The following is a 17,393-nucleotide window of genomic DNA, read 5'->3' on the forward strand; positions in this document are numbered from 1 at the left end:
GCTAGAGGTTGTGGCGGGGATGAGCTGTCATGGTCCAGACAACAATTTGGCTTGGGTTCTCATGAATTTATGGGTTTTCAGGTAGAGCCATCCGGAAAGCTCTCTGAGGAGCTTTTTAAAGGGACAGATCTCACATAGCCATGCTGTGTCCTCTGCCACGATTTTACCTGAGTGCAGGTAGTAGAATCATAAAATATCCCGAGTTGGAAGGGACCCACAAGGATCATCAAGTCCAACTTCTTGCACCACACAGGTCTACACAAAAATTCAGACCTGTGACTAAGTGCACAGTCCAAACGCTTCTTGAACTCCGACAGGCTTGGTGCCGTGACTACATCCCTGGGGAGCCTGTTCCAGTGCGCGACAGCCCTCTCGGTGAAGAACCTCTTCCTGATGTCCAGCCTGAACCTCCCCTGTCACAGCTTGACACCATTCCCTCGGGTCCTGTCACTGGTCACTAAAGAGAACAGATTGGCGCCTGCCCCTCTGCTGTCCCTCGTGAGGAAGCTGTAGGCCGCCATGAGGTCTCCCCTCAGCCTCCTCCTTTCCAGGCTCAACAGGCCAAGTGACCTCAGCATCCTCGTATGTCTTCCCCTCTAGGCCCTTCACCATCTTCGTAGCCCTTCTCTGGACACTCTCCAACAGTTTCACGTCCTTTTTGTACTGTGGTGCCCAGAACTGCACACAGTGCTCGAGGTGAGTAGGAATATCCTGTCTTTGGTGAATTCCCACTACTGAGCGCCTTGAAAGCCAACAGCATTCGTTAATGGCTATGCATAATTGCCACCAAACCGCATGCCTCGGGATGTCACCTAACGCTTGTGGTCGCCGTGCTGATGGCACCAACGCGGCAGTCCCTGCAGTTCCCAGCACGCTGGCGTGGTTGAGCTCGAGGTGCTGAGTGGCCCCGTTTGTAGGTTATCCCTTAGACTTCCCACACAGGTGTGTGGGAAATACAGGGTGTGTACGGTGCGGCTGGAGGCTGCACATCACAGCACTCCTCAGCAGGGGTTTGGGGCTGACGGCCGTGGTCCTGTGAGCTCCAAAAGGACAAACTTACAGCGCTAAATGCCAGGGGAAGAGCTAAGCGCAAGGCCTAGCACTAAAACTGTGTTCAGCTGCACCACTTAGGTGTTTTTAGCTTCTTTTCTACGCTCTGGCAAGTGAATGTTGTCAGTTGGTATGAATTTAGCACATCCATCTCCCATTCCCCCCGTAATCATCAAAAGTGATTTTATTTTCAAGTCCTCTAAAGCCACAGCGTGTCTCCTGTTGTGTGATCGCTTTGCTTTCTCTCTGAGACATGAAAGGCTGCCGAGAGAAAGCCTTTTGCTGGGCCCTTCGCGGGCGCTTCGTGCCCCTCGCTGCAGGTGGCAGTGACCTGCTGCACCCGGGGGAAGTCCCATTTCCTGCCAGCCCAGAGATTATAGGCCAGGTTTTTATGTTAACCTCCAAATACCAAAGGGACCTTTTAAAAATTTGAGCGGTTTTAATAATGCCCCCAACCTGGCAGAATTAGGAAAATGGCTTTTTGGCTCAGCCCCTTGCTTAGGACACTGAGAACAGGCACTGCGTGTGACAAGGTGAACCAAACCTCACTCCTCTCATCTTCGAGCATAACCTTTACACTGACATTTTCTTTTCTTTTTGGCCATGCTGCAGCAAAGCAATTGCTACTCAGCCGTACAGCAACCCTTGCACATTCCCTCTGTGACCATTCCCACCTCGAGGAGGGTTGCACGGAGCAGTTACCTATGGCAGATCTGATCACGCATTCACTGTAGACTACCTGTTTCCCCCTGACTTCCAGCCTGCAGAAGCTTGCTTGTAGTCAGCATATAACAGCTTCCCCAGGGACGTGCCTTTCTGCATCTACTACAAGTATTTCTGTGAGCTTCAACTATTGCTTCTTGCCACAGCTTGATGTTGTGCCTCGATCCTTTGTTATACGTAACTGTAATTTTGTTTCCCTGAACGCAGAGGTAGCTGCAGTCTGGAAGTACATGTTTTGAGCTAAACGTTGCCAGGATTTCGTCCTCCCCTGGACATTCAAATTGGTTGCAGAATCATTGGAGTTGTTTCTTTCTCTGTGCCTAACAGCAAGTCACTTCCACGTCAGCTTGGGAATCAGACCAAGGGTTTGGTGTGGGTTAATAAATTCAGGTAGGTGGGATGAGCACACAGAAAAGCGTGTGTGAAGACGTTGAGATAAGAGCTGAGCATCTGCCAACCTTCTGTCCACTCTCTCCTAGTCCTGCGCTGGCTCTGGCTGCTGCAGTGGGTGGCAAGGAAGGGAGCCACCAGGATGAGGGACCTTCAGAGCCTGCATGTGGGACCTGGGGCAAGATGGCAGCAAGGGGAAGGTGTTCTGGCTGGGCTCAAGAGCATAAAAGGTGAGAATGAGCCAAAGGAGGAGCTGCACTGTACGTTCACAGGAGACTGCCCCTTCACCACAGCATTTCGTGAGCTCCTCTGCCAACACCCCTGCTCCTGGTGACCAGGACAAAAGGCAGGAGGCAAGCGCTCCTGAAACTCAAGATTGTGTCAAGCTGGTGAGCAAAGAACGGCCACGAAGCCCCAGGAGGCCCTCAGTCGCTGCCAGCTGGCTGCAGACACCTGAGCCAGGCAAGGGACCACCTCCCATCTGTACTGAATATCATGATATAACTGCAAAGGCAAGACAAAAACAGCTCTGTTCTGGGTACCACAGGAGCCCAACTATTTTAGCCTTCCCTCTTTGTCTCGTGGGACTCTTACTCTTGCCTGGCACCCAAGGAAGGCAGCCACTCTGGAGAGCGTACGGACATTTCTGTCCTGGGGATCGGAGTGTGTCAGCATGCAGCCAGTGCGTGGGCTTCCTGCGTCCCCTGTGCTCAGTAACAACATTTTCTGCGTACACTATCACAGGCATCCCTCGGCACCGTGGAGGGTGACCCTTTGAGTTAACAAGCGATAGGTTTCTTCTGGCTGTCTTACTAAAAAAAGAAAAAAAAAAAAAGAAAAGAGAAGGTGCTGCAGGGAATGCAACTCCAAACCTGGTAAAGAAACAGTCGTTTTTGCAGGCTAAGCCATAAAGGAGATGTCATCACGTCCAAAGTGTTAGTCCCACAAAGAGGAACAGAAAAACTAGAGGAGCAGGCTCTTGAAATATCGGTAAGAGGTAAGTGAGACACAGCTCTTCTGGCCCTTCAGTGCCGCAGGATGAGGAAGAGAAACCATGACCTGGGGCATCCTCTCACCCTCCTCACCCTCGCAGGCTCTCGACAGTGTGAAGTTCATCCTCCTCTGTGCTGCTACATTACGGTCCATGTCCACAAGTTTCTGTGACACAGAAAGCACAAACTTGTCTGTGTGTCATGGTTTTTTTAGACTAATGAATTTTATTTTTTTACCGCAATGGACTTATTTTTTTAACTGCTCACTAGTGGTTCGTTTCCCTCTTAAAATGGAGAGAAAAATGAAGAAAAAGTTAGCAAAAATGCCCACGCTTGCTTTCGGAGCCTGAGAGGTACACCAGGTCAACACCTGCAGGCGGGTTTGCCACTGCAGCATTTGGGCATTGAGGTGAGTACAGCAGATGCAGTGACAGCTTGGCTCTTTGTCCAGGCTGAGACCCTGCAGCAGCACTTGAGCTGTTGCCATATGCCCCAGGGCTGCTCTCTGCAGTTGTTCAACCCCTGTGCCAACCTCTTCCCCTCCACAATAGCAAGGCTGAAGGTGCTGTGCACAAGAGGACAAGCAGGAGGCTACAGCACGGGTATTTTTCACTTGCTTCAGCCTAGGCACCAGCGTTCTCCTGGATTTTAGTCTTCCGGGAACCTGTTCTGCTGTCGTGCTTGCCAGTACTTCGACCTTCCACCAAAGGTATCCCAGCTTTCTAGCCAAACAGCTGATATTTTTATTTTTTAAGAAGAAAAATCAGTAGTTGGGTGCTAGCAAATCCTAGAGTTCTCTTTTAGCAGTGAAGGAGTTTTCTCCCTCTCCCTTGAATTTTGTATGAATGCAGATACTAATGTGAAAAAAGAGTTGTAATATCAGGAAAGGAGAGATCAGAACAAAGCGTTCCTCTGGATAGAGTTTGATGCAATTTTAAGCTGCTTGTAGAAGATTGGCTGGGAAGGTAAACTGATTTGGGCTGAAGAAGCTGGTGCCATTAAACTATATTAAGGATGCTTTAGTAGATGGTCCAAAATAGCTTTTTTGTCACCTCTGACATCCAGGAAAGATAAACAGATTTTTGGTCTTAGATTGAAGGTGTGATTTTTGCTGGAAGAAACTTACGTTCTTTAGAAACCATCTCGGGATGACATTTAATGCCAAAAATATTGCATGGAAACCTAAGGAAAACAAAACACACATTTGAATCAACACCGGGCGAGCGTTTGCAGAGCTGCACCGCGGAGCCAGGCAGGCACGCTGCGTTGGAGTTAGGTGTGAGTTGTAAGCTGCCTTCCTGGCTACCCCGGGGCTCGGTCCATACCTGCAGAGACCCCCGGACCTCCTCGCACTCTCCTGCATCCCGCCAGCCTTGCGATGTCGGTACTAGGTGAGAACCTGAGTTTTGAGGGTCCTTGGCTCTTGATGCAGTCCTTGGTCACCAGCTGTTGTCAGAGGTGCTGTGGCATTTTGTACAGAAAAAAAAACCAAAAAAACGTATATTGGTTCCTGGTTGAATTTCAAGTAAAAGGATTTTCTGCCAACTAACCCCACACTGTTTCAGCTGTACTTTATCCTCCTTTCTTTCCCCTGGCAGTTACGCACTGCCCAACAAGCGAAGCAATTTCCATCCAACCTCTACCTTACTTGTAAGCGTGCATTACAGACCTGAACTAGTGGTAATAAAATGCTTTGCTTTCATAGTGCGGTCCCAGTGGTGCAATGTTCCTGCTGGCAGGCACATGGTTACACCAGCGCAGCGTGCCAGCAGTCTCCTGCTGCCCCCAGCTTCTCAGGAACGTGTTTCGTAGTGCTGGACCCAGGTACCAGCCACAGCAGCTGTGGTCACGAGGTCCCCGTGAATAAATTCATCCCGTACGTATCGTTCCCCTGGGTGCACGTCCAGCCTTGGCTGTTTGGTCAGGATAGCATCCTGGTGGTCGAGGAGCAGCCGCTGCCAGGGGAGGACTGGCTTTCTTGGCTGTGACCTGAATTTGTCCCTGTCCCTGTGCAATCGTCTCACCATGAAATTTTGGCTACAGGTTCTTTGTTTCCCACTGCTCTGCATGCCTGCTGCTTGGTTTTCTTCACCCCTTTCTGAACGACTGGAAGTTCGTGGCTCCATACGTACGTTGTTTTTTTTTTCTTTCACTGTACACAAAAAAAGGGCATGTTTTTGTCATCCCACATGGCGGATATTTTCATGTGGGGAAAAAAAAGATGCTACTTGTCCACATTTAAGTAAAATTTCTGCAAAAAGCAGAAAGTGTAAAAGCCAGCTGCAGTTTGGGAATATCGTTTCGTTTTACACATCACCGATGCTTTTACTGAAAGCATTTTTTCACTTACGCAGAATTTAAAGGCCATATGATTTTCCTGCTGAAAAGCATGCATTTCAAAGCACGAGTTTGGAAGTGCTTTTATGGCACAGTGGGTTGCATTAGACCCACAGCTGGTACGAGTTGAACTGGACACAGCTTCCTGTAGCTGAGGCTTGTAACATTTAGTTTCCAAGCGCCGGTGTGGAGGCAGAGAGCGTTTGGGCTGGAATCAGGCTACTTCCATGCAGGTTGGTGTGGGCACATTTCAGAACATCTCGTTCCTCAGGCACCATCCCAGAGCCTCCGGGAATTTTCCAGGCACAGGATCCACGGAGCTGTAGTAGTACATATCTGCATCTGTGTCTTTTTTTGGATGGTGATAGCGCAGCCTTTTTATGGAGATTGCCATTTTGTAAATAAGCTCCTTCGCGAGCACCACCGCTAGGACTACAAAAGATGGATGATTATTTCTTCCCGGAATTGGTTTTCCGCTGCGGGATCTGTTTTTTGTTGTGATAATTTGCATATAATTAAAAATGGCCCCATGTCTTCGATCTGCATTATGCCTGTGGTACTGAGCAATCTTGGATCGCATTTTACTCTGCAGTGTGCTGTGTCTGGGAATCACTTTATTCACCGCTGAAAATCAGCATTTAATTGTGGCATACGGATATCTGCAGGCTTTGATGCAGTGAAAGCCTCTGCCTCCAAAAATAAAACGTTGCCTCTCATAAACTTTCAAATGAGTTGTTTTTGGAAGCTGGAAAAGTTGCCAAGAAAATTTGCATGAAAATCTAGCGCACCGGCTAAAGCGTGATTCTGCTAAAGCCTTTAACATCCAGGTCTGGGCAGCGCTCAGGTAAGGCCGTGGGCTGCCGTGATCTCCTGTGGCATTTTGGTGCCACACCAGCTCGGTGCCGAAAGCCCCGGCAGTCTGTTTGCTTTCCTGCCTGCTTGCGGAGATCCCAGAAGGACGGCGGTGCTGCTCTGCCAGGTTAGCAGTGAGCCGGGCCCGGCGTGGCGCAGCAGGCAGCCTGCCTGCTGCTTTTCTCGGGGAAAACATGGAATAGCTTTGCTTGTCAAAAATCAGATGCAGCTGCCATCCTGGTGGAGGTGAAATCGCCGGGAGTCACAGTCGTAGGTAAGGATCTCTCTCCCAGGCAGTAAAAATATAACACAGTATGAAAACTTCCTTGGGAGAGCAGTGTGGGAAACTACCCTCCAATTTGACACAGTTTCCTTGCTTTAGATTTATTATCCAGTGATCATCATCTGCCAAAAGTCCTTACAGTCAGAAGAGAGAAAAAATTCAGGGGGCAAAGGAGCAATTTCAGTACTGTACTTTTCATGCGGGCAAATTTTCAGTACGTATGATGTTTAGTTTTGGTCCCAGCATTGAGATCAACATTACTGAAAGCAAATTATCCATCTACCTACAGAAAACAGTAACACAGGTTTGCAGCTGTACCTGAAACATCTCACCATGGATGCAAGCTGTGTTTCCCCCTGTTTTCACAACCCAGGAGTGTTTTGCAAAACACAGAAAGTACTGCCAAACACAGGCAGTAGCTTCTGGCTGCAAAGTGGATACTTCTGCTTCAAAAAGAGCTTTCTGCTGCACTTGCAAGAGTCACCAGCGATGCAAACAGAGCCCGGGAAGCCAGTTGTGATATTTGATGAATGACCTTCTTTCTGGGTGCCTGCTGAAACCTATTGAGAACCGAAGGTCTGCTCTCCCCCGTTTTTGGCACTTCCCTTTGTGCCAAACTGGCGCGTTTCACGCGTGATGAGCTCCGCGGGCAGTGGGAGGAAGGGCACTGCGTGAGCATTTCCCAGCTTGCTGGGAGCTGCCTCCAGTCCGTGGCACAAACTGGGACCAAAGCAGATCTCGTGCCCTTGTGGGCTGAGCTGGGAGCTTGCCTCCAGTGAGCAGGGCTGTTACTTTCTTATTAACAGTATATGAGTAAGGATTTTTTCCCTGTTGCAAAGATATTAAGTGTATCAGGACTACTCCTCCATATTGAGGTGAGCAGCTCGGGTCCTGCGAGCAGGAGGTTGGACTGGAGACCCCCAGGTGTCCCTCCTAGCCCGAGTCCTCCTGCGAGTCTTCCTTATCCACCCCGAGGATGAGCCAGACAACGGTGACGTTCAGCTGACTAGCCAGACACGGTGCCGCCACAGCTTCCGTTCTCCTCCAGCATCCTTCTGCAAACTGGCAGATCCTTTATGTTCCCGAGGTCCTGCTGCTCCAGCTCCCCACTCCTCCTCCCTTACCTCCCTCGGTTTACCGAGGGTCCTTGTAGGTCTGCCCTAGGTTGTCTGGGCTTTCAGCTCCACACTGTCCTTTGCAGGGAACAAAAAAGCCAACAGCTGGAAGGGAAGCAGCAGCAGTCAGCACGAAGCATGTCTTGGGTGTCTCAAGAGAAGAAAGGGCAGCACCCGACCTCTGTCAGGAAGAGCCCTGCTTGCCCAGGCTCCTTCTTGCATGTCTCGTGTCTCGTATCCTCACAGCTCTGTGGCAGGATGTGCTGGACGTGTTAGGGTGATACCTGCTTGTCCACAGTCCTTCTCGGGGGGGTCTTCACAGAAGCGAAGACGGGACGTTAGGAACGTCGGCGTTCACTAGGCGGTTTTCATTGTCTTGTCCTTGCACTACTTGTCCTTTCACTGGTAGGGTGGTTAGGAGAAAAAGACGGCTTGATGCACAGTCAGAAAGCTAAAAAACAAAAACAAACCCACCGATAAATACGTAAATAGGCTAACTGTAAGATAGCGTGTAAAAGGAGGCAGTCTGCAGCGTGACTCCTCTGTAAACTGCATGATAGCGTTGGCGAGGCCTGCTGCAGCCGCTCGGCAGGCTTCCCAGGGTTGCTTTTGCTAGACTTTGAGTATCATAGTTGCAAAGACTCGTAAATGTTCTAAGAGACTCTTGGTTTTATTTTTTTGTAAGCTGTGGCCATTTGCTTTCTGAATCGGTTCGTAGTGATGGAGTTAATGGAGCTGTTCTTTATCGTAACCTAAAAGATGTCAGTCGTTTGCCTGTCTGTGTTCACAAGCTGACCAGTAGCATTATGCATCTCTGAGATGGTGTGATTTGAAGCACTTTTGGTGTGGCATGTACAGTCGCAGTGCCGTCTGGTTTTGATTTCATCCCCAGCTTTCACACACACATGCTACCCATGTTTCGGACACCGAACCAAACCAACTTTAAAACTAGCACTTTAAGTACTAGTAGTCACTTTGTTTCTGACTATACTGAGCACTGCACTTTTGTGAGTACTATTAGCACCGAGTTTCGAAACATTTATTTTCCCCAGTCTATTTAGCCTCTCACGCGCGGTGTTAATTACTTAGGGGCCATCAGAAGATAATTTCGAGGTGTATGTGACCGCTGTCTGGTGCCTGATTTCCACTGCATATCTCTTAGCGATTTTATAAGTTAGGGAAATGAAACTGTCAAAGCTTTTTGTACCTAATAGACCGAACATCTAAATCTAAACATCTAAATGTAATCTAAACATCTAAAATGACATCCAGGCAGACGTGGTTGTTGTAAAGTTTGAGGTCATCCGGAAAACCAAGTGCATGGCTTTTAAAAACACCAAAGATATAGGAGAAGTCTCAAAAGGGATTGGGATAGTGCAACGTGATGTAATTTACACTTCGATTTGCGTGGACGGCAGGACGTGAAGCAGAACTGGAGTTAGGAGTGTATGGGAGATAATTTCGGGTTTGGTATGAGAACCTGATTTGCACTAGCAGGTTGGGTCTGTGAGGAAGCGAAGTTAAATCCGCCCGTAGGTGCGGGTATCAATAGCAACTGCGCTCAAGCCATTGCAATAAAAGCCATCATTGTGCCTGTACTGAAAGTGCTGTTGGGATTGATTGTGGGCTGAAACTACAGAAGGTATTTTTAAGTAAAAGACTTGCAGATGATTTAGAAGATGGAGCATAATAACCATTGGGCTTTTTGTTGGGTTTCTAGAGCGTTGTTAGGAGTTTAGCAGGTCACGTGGTAGGAAGCCATGTAGACATGCTTCCATATCCTCATAAAATTCCTGCAATATTTCGGTATGGCTGGTGTGGGACCTGAGCTCCCTCTCCAGCAAGAAATCAGTGGGGTAGAGTTTGTCCCAAATGGCAAAGATGGTCATAATTCACTAGGATCTCAACCTGGTTGATAATCCTCAGGCCTTGAAATCCCAAACCACACCCTCTCAACCCAGTGATGGTATTTTGCTTCTCAGAAAGCCCTCACGGGTTTTCGGCAGCCACCAATAAACCACGGTGCTGGCAAGGGTGCTGCAGTTCCCTCCCACAAGGGTATCCACCCCTGGAGCCCCAGTCATCCCCGATGACTAGCTGGTAGTCCGTCCAAGTCCCTCCTTGGCAGTGCTTCCTGATGGGACTTTCTGCCCGTGGATATGGGGTGGATAAGCCCCACTGCCAGAGCAGTCAATTGCATGATTTGGATGGAGAGAAGTGAGTTAGGTCTTCTCCTTCACTGCCAGCAAGCGGCTCATGGTGGAAATAACCTCTAGAGGATAATAACTAAAAAAAAAAAAGGCATATTGGTTTTGCTTGTTTCAGCAGATGAAGTATTATCCTGACCAGCTCTGGTCAGGACAATGGCTGTCTTTGCCTGGGTTCAATCCAAGCTTTCATCTCCGATAGAGCTTTATGGGTTTGGGTATTCAGTCAGAACTGAAGGTGGTTAAAAAGCAACAAGCCCTGAGCAGCCTGAAGCGTTATGCTCTTATATTCTCCATCATGTGATTTGAAGTGGAAGCGTACATAGATTCCAGACCTTTTCCACCCCCAGCCAAATGAACCCCACAAATCTAGCTTTAAAACTCGGGGAGCTGAGCGCTCTCCTTCCTTTTTGGGAAAGGAAGCTGGCAAGGAAGGGGGGCATGGAACAGGTCTCTGTGTTCTTTTTCCTGCAGGTGTAGTTTTTTGCCCCTCCGAGTTGGCACCTCATCCTTCGGGAAGGTAAAGCTAAGCTTTTTTCTGCTGCACAGCACACATGAGGCCCGAATGTAAACCCTAGCACAGCACCTCGTTCTTGGGAAGGACTTTTTAAGCAGAAGACAGTTCTTTTTAGGGGTTTTTAGTTGTTTGGGTTTGAAGTAGCTCAAGGGAAGTGCATCATAATGGCACACGGACGATGCTTTACTGACTTTTTCTTTCTCCCCAACAGAGACTTTTTAATTTCCTTCCATAGTTTAGAGCTCTTTCCCAAAAGTGTTTCCCGACCCATGCGAATGACCTTGAAATGAGTCAAGTTTATCAAACAAACCGTGCATTGCACTAAGCAGTCTCCAGATGCGCACACACCCATGCACCTCTCAACGGGTATGTGCATGTGTGTGTGTGTGTGCATATACATACAGGTAGAGAATTTATTTTCCCCGACTGTTCTTTATGTTTTATTTTTATTTTTATTTTTATTATTTTTGTTTGGGGGGGGTTATTTTGTTTTATTTTCAGGATATGAACCAAAAGGTGTTTTAAAGTCATGGCATGAGAAACCCTAAATGTAAATCTGAGTACATTGTGATGCTGATTAACAGGTTTTTCTGGAAATTCTGTGATGCTTAATATTTTTCTTAGGGAGTTTTGTTTAATGTTAGATCATTGTTCTGAAGGATGTTGGTCCTACTGGCATCAAACTAATGGAAATAAAATGCATGTGTTACAAGTGTAGAAACGGTGAAGAATTAAGTGTGAACTTACTGTACGATACTGATTCTGTTTTCAAACGATCTGTTTTGCTGTTCAATAGTTGACATATAAAAATGCAAATGTACTGTAATTTAGCACTTTTCCAATGGACCCTGTTCTCACTATGCCAGAGGTAAGGAGTGCTTTGGGGGCCTTCATGACCCCGTCTCTCCTGACGTGCAGACCCCGCGAAGCACATCAGGGCTTCAGGTGTCAGGAAGGGGTCAAACCTCTTAAACCTTCCTGCGTGTTTTGGTACCAGGATTGGCCAGAAGGAAAGGAAAAGGTGAGCGCCTCTAGTCCCCTAGTGTTAACAGGGTGCAAAGTGTTACATGTCCCGTACTGTACTGAAAGGGTTGGTGGGTCAGTGGCTGTATTGTACTGTATGACGACGCATAAATTGCCTTGTATTGTTTCTAATGGACTGTACCATGTCCCCCACGGATCTCCATGTCCCCAGGTTTTCCAATGACGCATGTTATCAGTTAGGTCCTACAACTCTGTGGTGCTAAACTCTCCCAATACCTGATGGTGCTTCTGTGGACACTAACTGAGGACATGCTGTCCAGAGCTTGAAGTTTCACAGTCTTTCTCCTCTGTTTGTACAACGTGAACACACACACACTAAATGATAAACTTGAATTTGTTTCAAAGCATCATTGACAATCTAATGTTTTCTATGTGTGCTTTTATTTGGGATGGCTTCTCCAGAAAGCAGCTCTCTCCCCCTTGGCTCGCGGGCACCCCTATACTCTGGTGTGCAATCCCATCCCCTTTTCTCCATGGCGAGCACAGGGCCAGGACTTGGTGCGACTCCTCTGCAGCGAGCTGCTTCCCTGCCGGCTTTCCAGGACCTTGTCCAGGCCTAAAAATGACACCTTGGGGACCACCCCATCTGTAGGTAGGTGGTAGGTGAGCACCACAGCTGCTGCCCGAGCTCTTCCACCACCAAGAGCTGGGGTTTGTGGCAAGAATTGGCTTTTTACCAGTAGGGGGCCAGAAGCAAGGGAGGGAATTAGTGAAGGGGAGCTGGAGCTCCTCTGCAGAGCCAGCACACACAGCCCGGCTGGCAGAGGAGTCGCCCTCAGTCCTGAGGCTCCGTGGGCTGTCGGATGGTGTGGACAGACCCATCCTAAGCCCCCCACATGAGCTGCTTTTTGGACTAAACAAAATCTGAATATATTTTATATCTATTTGAAAACAAAGTCTGATATTTACCCCTGTTACCAACCGAATTTGCATATTGTTGTTTGCCACAATATTTGTTCTGTCTTAAAATAAATTTGCTTACTTGTGTAGTCTGAACTGTCTGGTCTGAATCTTGTCGCCTGATTCACCGTGCAGCTGTTTCGGGGCCCGGTCACTCAGATCTGCCCTTACAGCATCTCCCATTTGGGTGCTTTCCATGAGTGCAAGAGGGAAATGCATCTTCCTGGAAGGGGCAATAACTTCAGCCAAGTCTCAGAATATAAATGTTCCTCTCTCGGTTATCTCACATTCATCTCCCTGTGGCTTTTCAATTTTACGTCTTCTTTCGCCAGTCTTTCCTCATTAGACCCTTCTATACGGTAAGTGCATGACAGAGGAATTACTGCACTTCAGTCCACTTACCAGTTAAGACATTAAATTATTATTAACACATTTCTTGAAGTTAAATAATTTCTGATGTCAGTGTTTTGCATTTGAGAAGGAGACAATCTATTGTAAGGAGCTCACTGAAAGCAATAACAACCAAAAGCTGTGGACATCATTAGTGAGGGGAGAGGTAGCAAAACCTTTTCTCCTCAGAGAGGCAGACACAACACCATCTCGGTCTTTCAGTGCCAGGCATTAACAGGACGTTTGCATCGGTCACTTATATTCCCTTAAAAATGGAGCTGTGAATGACGACGCCAGTGTTGTGGAGGGTGCGGCCAGGTACATGTGCCTCTCATCCTCCACCAGTGACCCCAGCGGCTCTGGCCACCCCCTTTCTCACAGGCTCCCCCAGAGCAGCCTGGGGCCGGGTCTCTGATGCTGCCAGTGCCCGGGTGCCCCCACAAAGCCACTGCAGGCCCTTGGGAGCCGGCCAGAAAACCCCACTCCCCGCGGGGCTGCAGATGGGCTGTGCCTGCATGGACAGGATGCTGACATGGCATTTAATTCTTCCTTAAATGTTTGTGTGGGAACTGATCCTGCACCTCAAAATGCTCCTTTGCTTCCCTTTTGCCTCAGGTGGGGGGAAGTGGGCTCTGCTTTGTCCACAGGAGCGCCAAGCTTCCTCACATTGCCCCAAATAACGTGCATTTGCTTCCTCAGCTGAATTTTGGCAGCCTCCTGTTGCCACCTCTCCCACTGTTGCAATGAGGGCGCCTGGACTCGGTGGAGCCAACACAGAAGAGGTGCATGGGGTTGCAGCAGGGTGCTGGGGGTGCTGGTGGGCTACTGGAGCAACATGGGGTGTGGGGGTGATGCAGTGGGGCCATGGCGTGAGGGTACGAGGGGAATATGGGTGTGCTGAGGGGCGACGTGCACCAGCAGGACCCCATGGAGGAGCTGGGCAGCCCCTCACGGGGGTGTACCTCTTCTGGCACATCGACGTTGCCCTCAATTCCGCATGGAGCTGGTGCACCTGGATTGAAAACGTCCTCGACTTTGAGGTGGGCATCACGCTGGGGGTGAACTGCGCATGCAGGAGTGGTGCCAAGTTAAACTGCCCCAGTGTCATTTCCCAGGACCAGGTGAGAGCCCTGAAACTGATTTACGTATCAATTATGATTGCTTAAATCTTAGTTTATAAGTCTGAGAGGTAGCGTATCATAGGAAGAATCAAAATTGTGCTTTCCACAAGCGATAAAAACCAGGCAGGTGCTCTAGCATACGCTGTAAAGCCACGATAGCAAATCTCGGCACCGCGTGGGCCCAGCAAGCTCCTCGGGTTCTGCTCAGCACCTAGCCACCCTGACTATAGCCCCCTTGTACTTTGGTTTTCACATTCCCCATGGCCACTCACAAGGTTGAGCTCTTGCTGAGCAGCCCCCAGGTTTTCTCACACTGCCCCTTCTTCCCTCCCCTTTCTGCAGGTGCTCCTTGGCAGGGTGAAGACCAGAAGGCGGCCTTCCGGAAGCCCACCTATTTCAACCACCACATGTTGCAAGCAGCCCCGTTGGCCCCCAGGTGGTCCTGTGGGACCCTCAGATGGTGAGGTGGGCAGGGGACTGGGAGCACAGGGGGTCCTGGGGGCTTTGGGCAGCCTAGGGTGCTCTGCTGGGAAGTGGAAGGGGACAGGAAACATCACTCAAGGGGGAACTGTGGGCAACTGAGCTCCAAAACAGAGAAAAGGGAGGGGTCCCCTCAAAATTGCAGCTCCTGGCTGAGCTAAGCATGGTACCTCCAAAAAAAATGAGAAAACGGGATCTCTGTCCACTTCTGTGTGCAAAGGGCCACAAGTGTCTGGGTTCACCCCATCACCTGATCTGCATGCCTGTCCTGAAGGGGATGTAGGGTCAGCACCTGGCTTGTCCCTCAAAAATGCTCAGCAGAGCCCTGCTGGCTCCAAGGAAGCTGCCTCTGGAAAAGCAGACGCTGGCCTCTGGAACAGCAGAAGGGGGCAGCCCCTGGCCCAGAAAACCTGAGCTTTTGAGAAGCCTCCCAGGAGGTGAGCAGGAATGAGGGTGCAAGCCATCTGCCCTCCTGCTCAGAAAGCAAAATGTAAGAAAAAAGGCCAAGGTGAGGCAAGGTGCTCTGCAAAGCACCAGGGGCAGAAACGTGGGTGGCATCAGCCCGCTGCCCGTGCCCACCATTGGCTGGGTTCCCCAAGGTTTCAAGGGAATGTGGTTGCTGTTGGAGCTCCTCCTGGCAATGGCAAGTGCTCAGTTCATCAAGGAGCTGGAAATGTTGCAGAGAAATGTCTCAGAAGTGATGCACGTGAGCAGGAGTCCTCCAGATCCTTGTGCCCATGCAGAAATAGAGAAGCACTTGCAGTTCCTGATGGAGGTCATCTCTGCCAAGGTAGTCTTCATGAAGAGCTGTGCATCCGTGGCCATGAGGACATCATTCTTTGGCCTAGAGCATGTGTTTTTGGATGCAGCTAAGAGCCTTGTGTGGAAAGATAAGAGGGTGTTTTTGAAAAAAAGACACTGAGAAGGAGCAGAGCCAGCCAAGAGGCCCTGCCTGAGCTCAGTGAGGGACACATGGCCACAGGGCTGAAAAGTGACACGCTGCACAACATGGTGTGTGAGCTGCATGAGGCAGATGTTCTGAGCTGTCACAAGAGGCCAGATTTTGCAGAAAGATGTCAGCACTGTTTTGATCACTGAGGAAAACGTGGTAGGCGCAGTGAGGAAGGGCAGTTTCAGTGCCGTCACCTTGAAGTCTGAAGCTGTTGAGACCTACATTGAAGTAGTCATGATCCTGAATCCAGCAGCTCAACAGGACCGGGCACTCCAAAGCCAGTTCAATGCAGCAGCTGTAGGGGCAGGATTTTGCTGGTCCTTCATGGAGGTGAGAGAGAGGACCTGCCATCTGGGATGGACACCTGAAAAACCTCTCGGTTCCTTGTAGGGAGCCAAGAGGGATGTATCTATTCAAGCTTTAGGCTTTTCATATTAAACACTTTATTGGTGTTGATGAATCGGTAAATAGAGACTTATCTCCAAAGAGTATGTGTAAATACATATGGGTATGTAAATGTATGTCTCCATTTACAGGGATAGAAGGGGGTTGGCAAACAGTTACAAATAGTTGTTTATACTCCAAAACTTAGGATAATGATGTAGTTTACGTACCGCACCTTGGTAGCAACCAGTGAATTTGTAATCTGACCATACTGCAAGCCCCAGAACACCTGCTGTTTCTCACAGGGAGTTATTTGACACACTCTTTATATCTTCTAATTTTGTTTCCTTTTATTAAAAAATGAGGAAACCTTGAAAACTTGGCCAACTAAGGAGACATAAATAAAAATGACTCAGCATTTGCTTTAGTGCTGTGTCACCTGAGACCTGAAATGTGCTTTTTTTTTTTTTTTTTTTTTTGTCATTTTGGAGAAGCCCCTTTCACCATTTTTAGCATGGGCATCACTTTTGTTCTGGAGTGCATGCACTGCGTGCTATCCCTACGTAGCTCTCAGATGGAAAGTGTCGTGGTCCAGCAGCCCAGGAGCCCACTTCCAGGCTGATGGTTTGAAACTTCATCACAGGACTGCCAAGTTCTCTGCAGTGCCACAGATGCGGGCAATCCTGTTAAAAATAACCTTCTGAAAAGACATGACCAAGCAAAACACCCAAGTGTATGAAAATTGGAAAATCAGGGAACCTGAGTTCTGTAAGGTTGCTTTGAAATAACTGCAGGATTAAGAGCACAGAGCTTAACGTTAGGCCTCAAATACTTACAAAATTACAGAGTTTTTCTCTTTGTCATTTCTTGGCATTGGCTCAGGGCAAAGAGGATACCCAGCTACCAGCGTGTCAGTGTGTACCTTCATACCACACTGAGATTTCCATTTCTGTGCAGAGTGAACCCGTCGAGATGGAGAATAAGTCCCCAAACAGTCTCTTGGCTGGGTTTTCCAAGCTAAAAGCTCTTTGCTCTAAATGGGTGATGTGAACAGCTCCCGGAAGGTGTCTTTTGTGGATACGGAAATGGCAAAGGATCTTTAAGAGTAATTAAAAAATAATATTTTTTATATATTGCTCCCTTTTACTTTGCTAAATGTGTTTTAGGTTGGAAAGTTCACTAAAGGTACAAGATGTTTTGAACCCTTTGATTTCCAAATTCACCTCAGGGAAAGAGAAGTCTAGCAAGCCTGGTCGTTTTACCCTGTGGGAATGGAGGAAATTATGTATCAGCATTGTTAGGCAGGACGAAAACGCAGAAACTCGTGCCTAAAAGACACAGAAGATCCGGGAAGGATTTTGGTATGCTGCAGTACATAGAAATATTCACACTTTGGTAGCGATTTAGAGCTGGCTGTGAGATGGATAAAGCGCCAGCCTGCAGGCAGATGTTGGGAGAAGACTTTTAGGTACATCATTGCACATGCATGCTAATTTTAAATGCCCTCGTATAGTATGATGCAACATATGGATGCTGTAGCATACATGATGTGGTTAAATCCTTACTGGGGACAGCCTACAGATGGTAGGCTTAATGCGCTACTCCACAACATTTCAGAGGAGCATGGTGAGGCAGATTAATAACGCGTGCACAGTG

The 17,393-nt window shown here is 48.5% G+C and overlaps 1 protein-coding gene across 3 annotated transcripts in view; it reads left to right on the top strand.

Annotated features, from left to right (window-relative positions):
* The window catches only part of PURG (purine rich element binding protein G), a 29,077-nt gene extending 16,571 nt beyond the window's left edge, over positions 1 to 12,506 (top strand). For 2 of the 3 annotated variants that reach the window (XM_080590437.1, XM_080590438.1), the window contains 2 exons: positions 601 to 696; positions 1,981 to 12,506. In XM_080590437.1, the coding sequence (XP_080446563.1) occupies positions 601 to 696; positions 1,981 to 1,986 (102 nt within the window). In that variant the 3' untranslated portion in view covers positions 1,987 to 12,506. Of the gene's footprint in view, positions 1 to 600 lie in introns of all 3 variants that reach the window. The other variant, XR_013950530.1, reaches the window with a different exon arrangement.
* The last annotated feature ends 4,887 nt before the right edge of the window (positions 12,507 to 17,393 follow it).

The sequence above is a fragment of the Anser brachyrhynchus genome, assembly GCF_964034855.1.
Source record: "Anser brachyrhynchus genome assembly, chromosome: 4".
NCBI lineage: Eukaryota > Metazoa > Chordata > Aves > Anseriformes > Anatidae > Anser > Anser brachyrhynchus.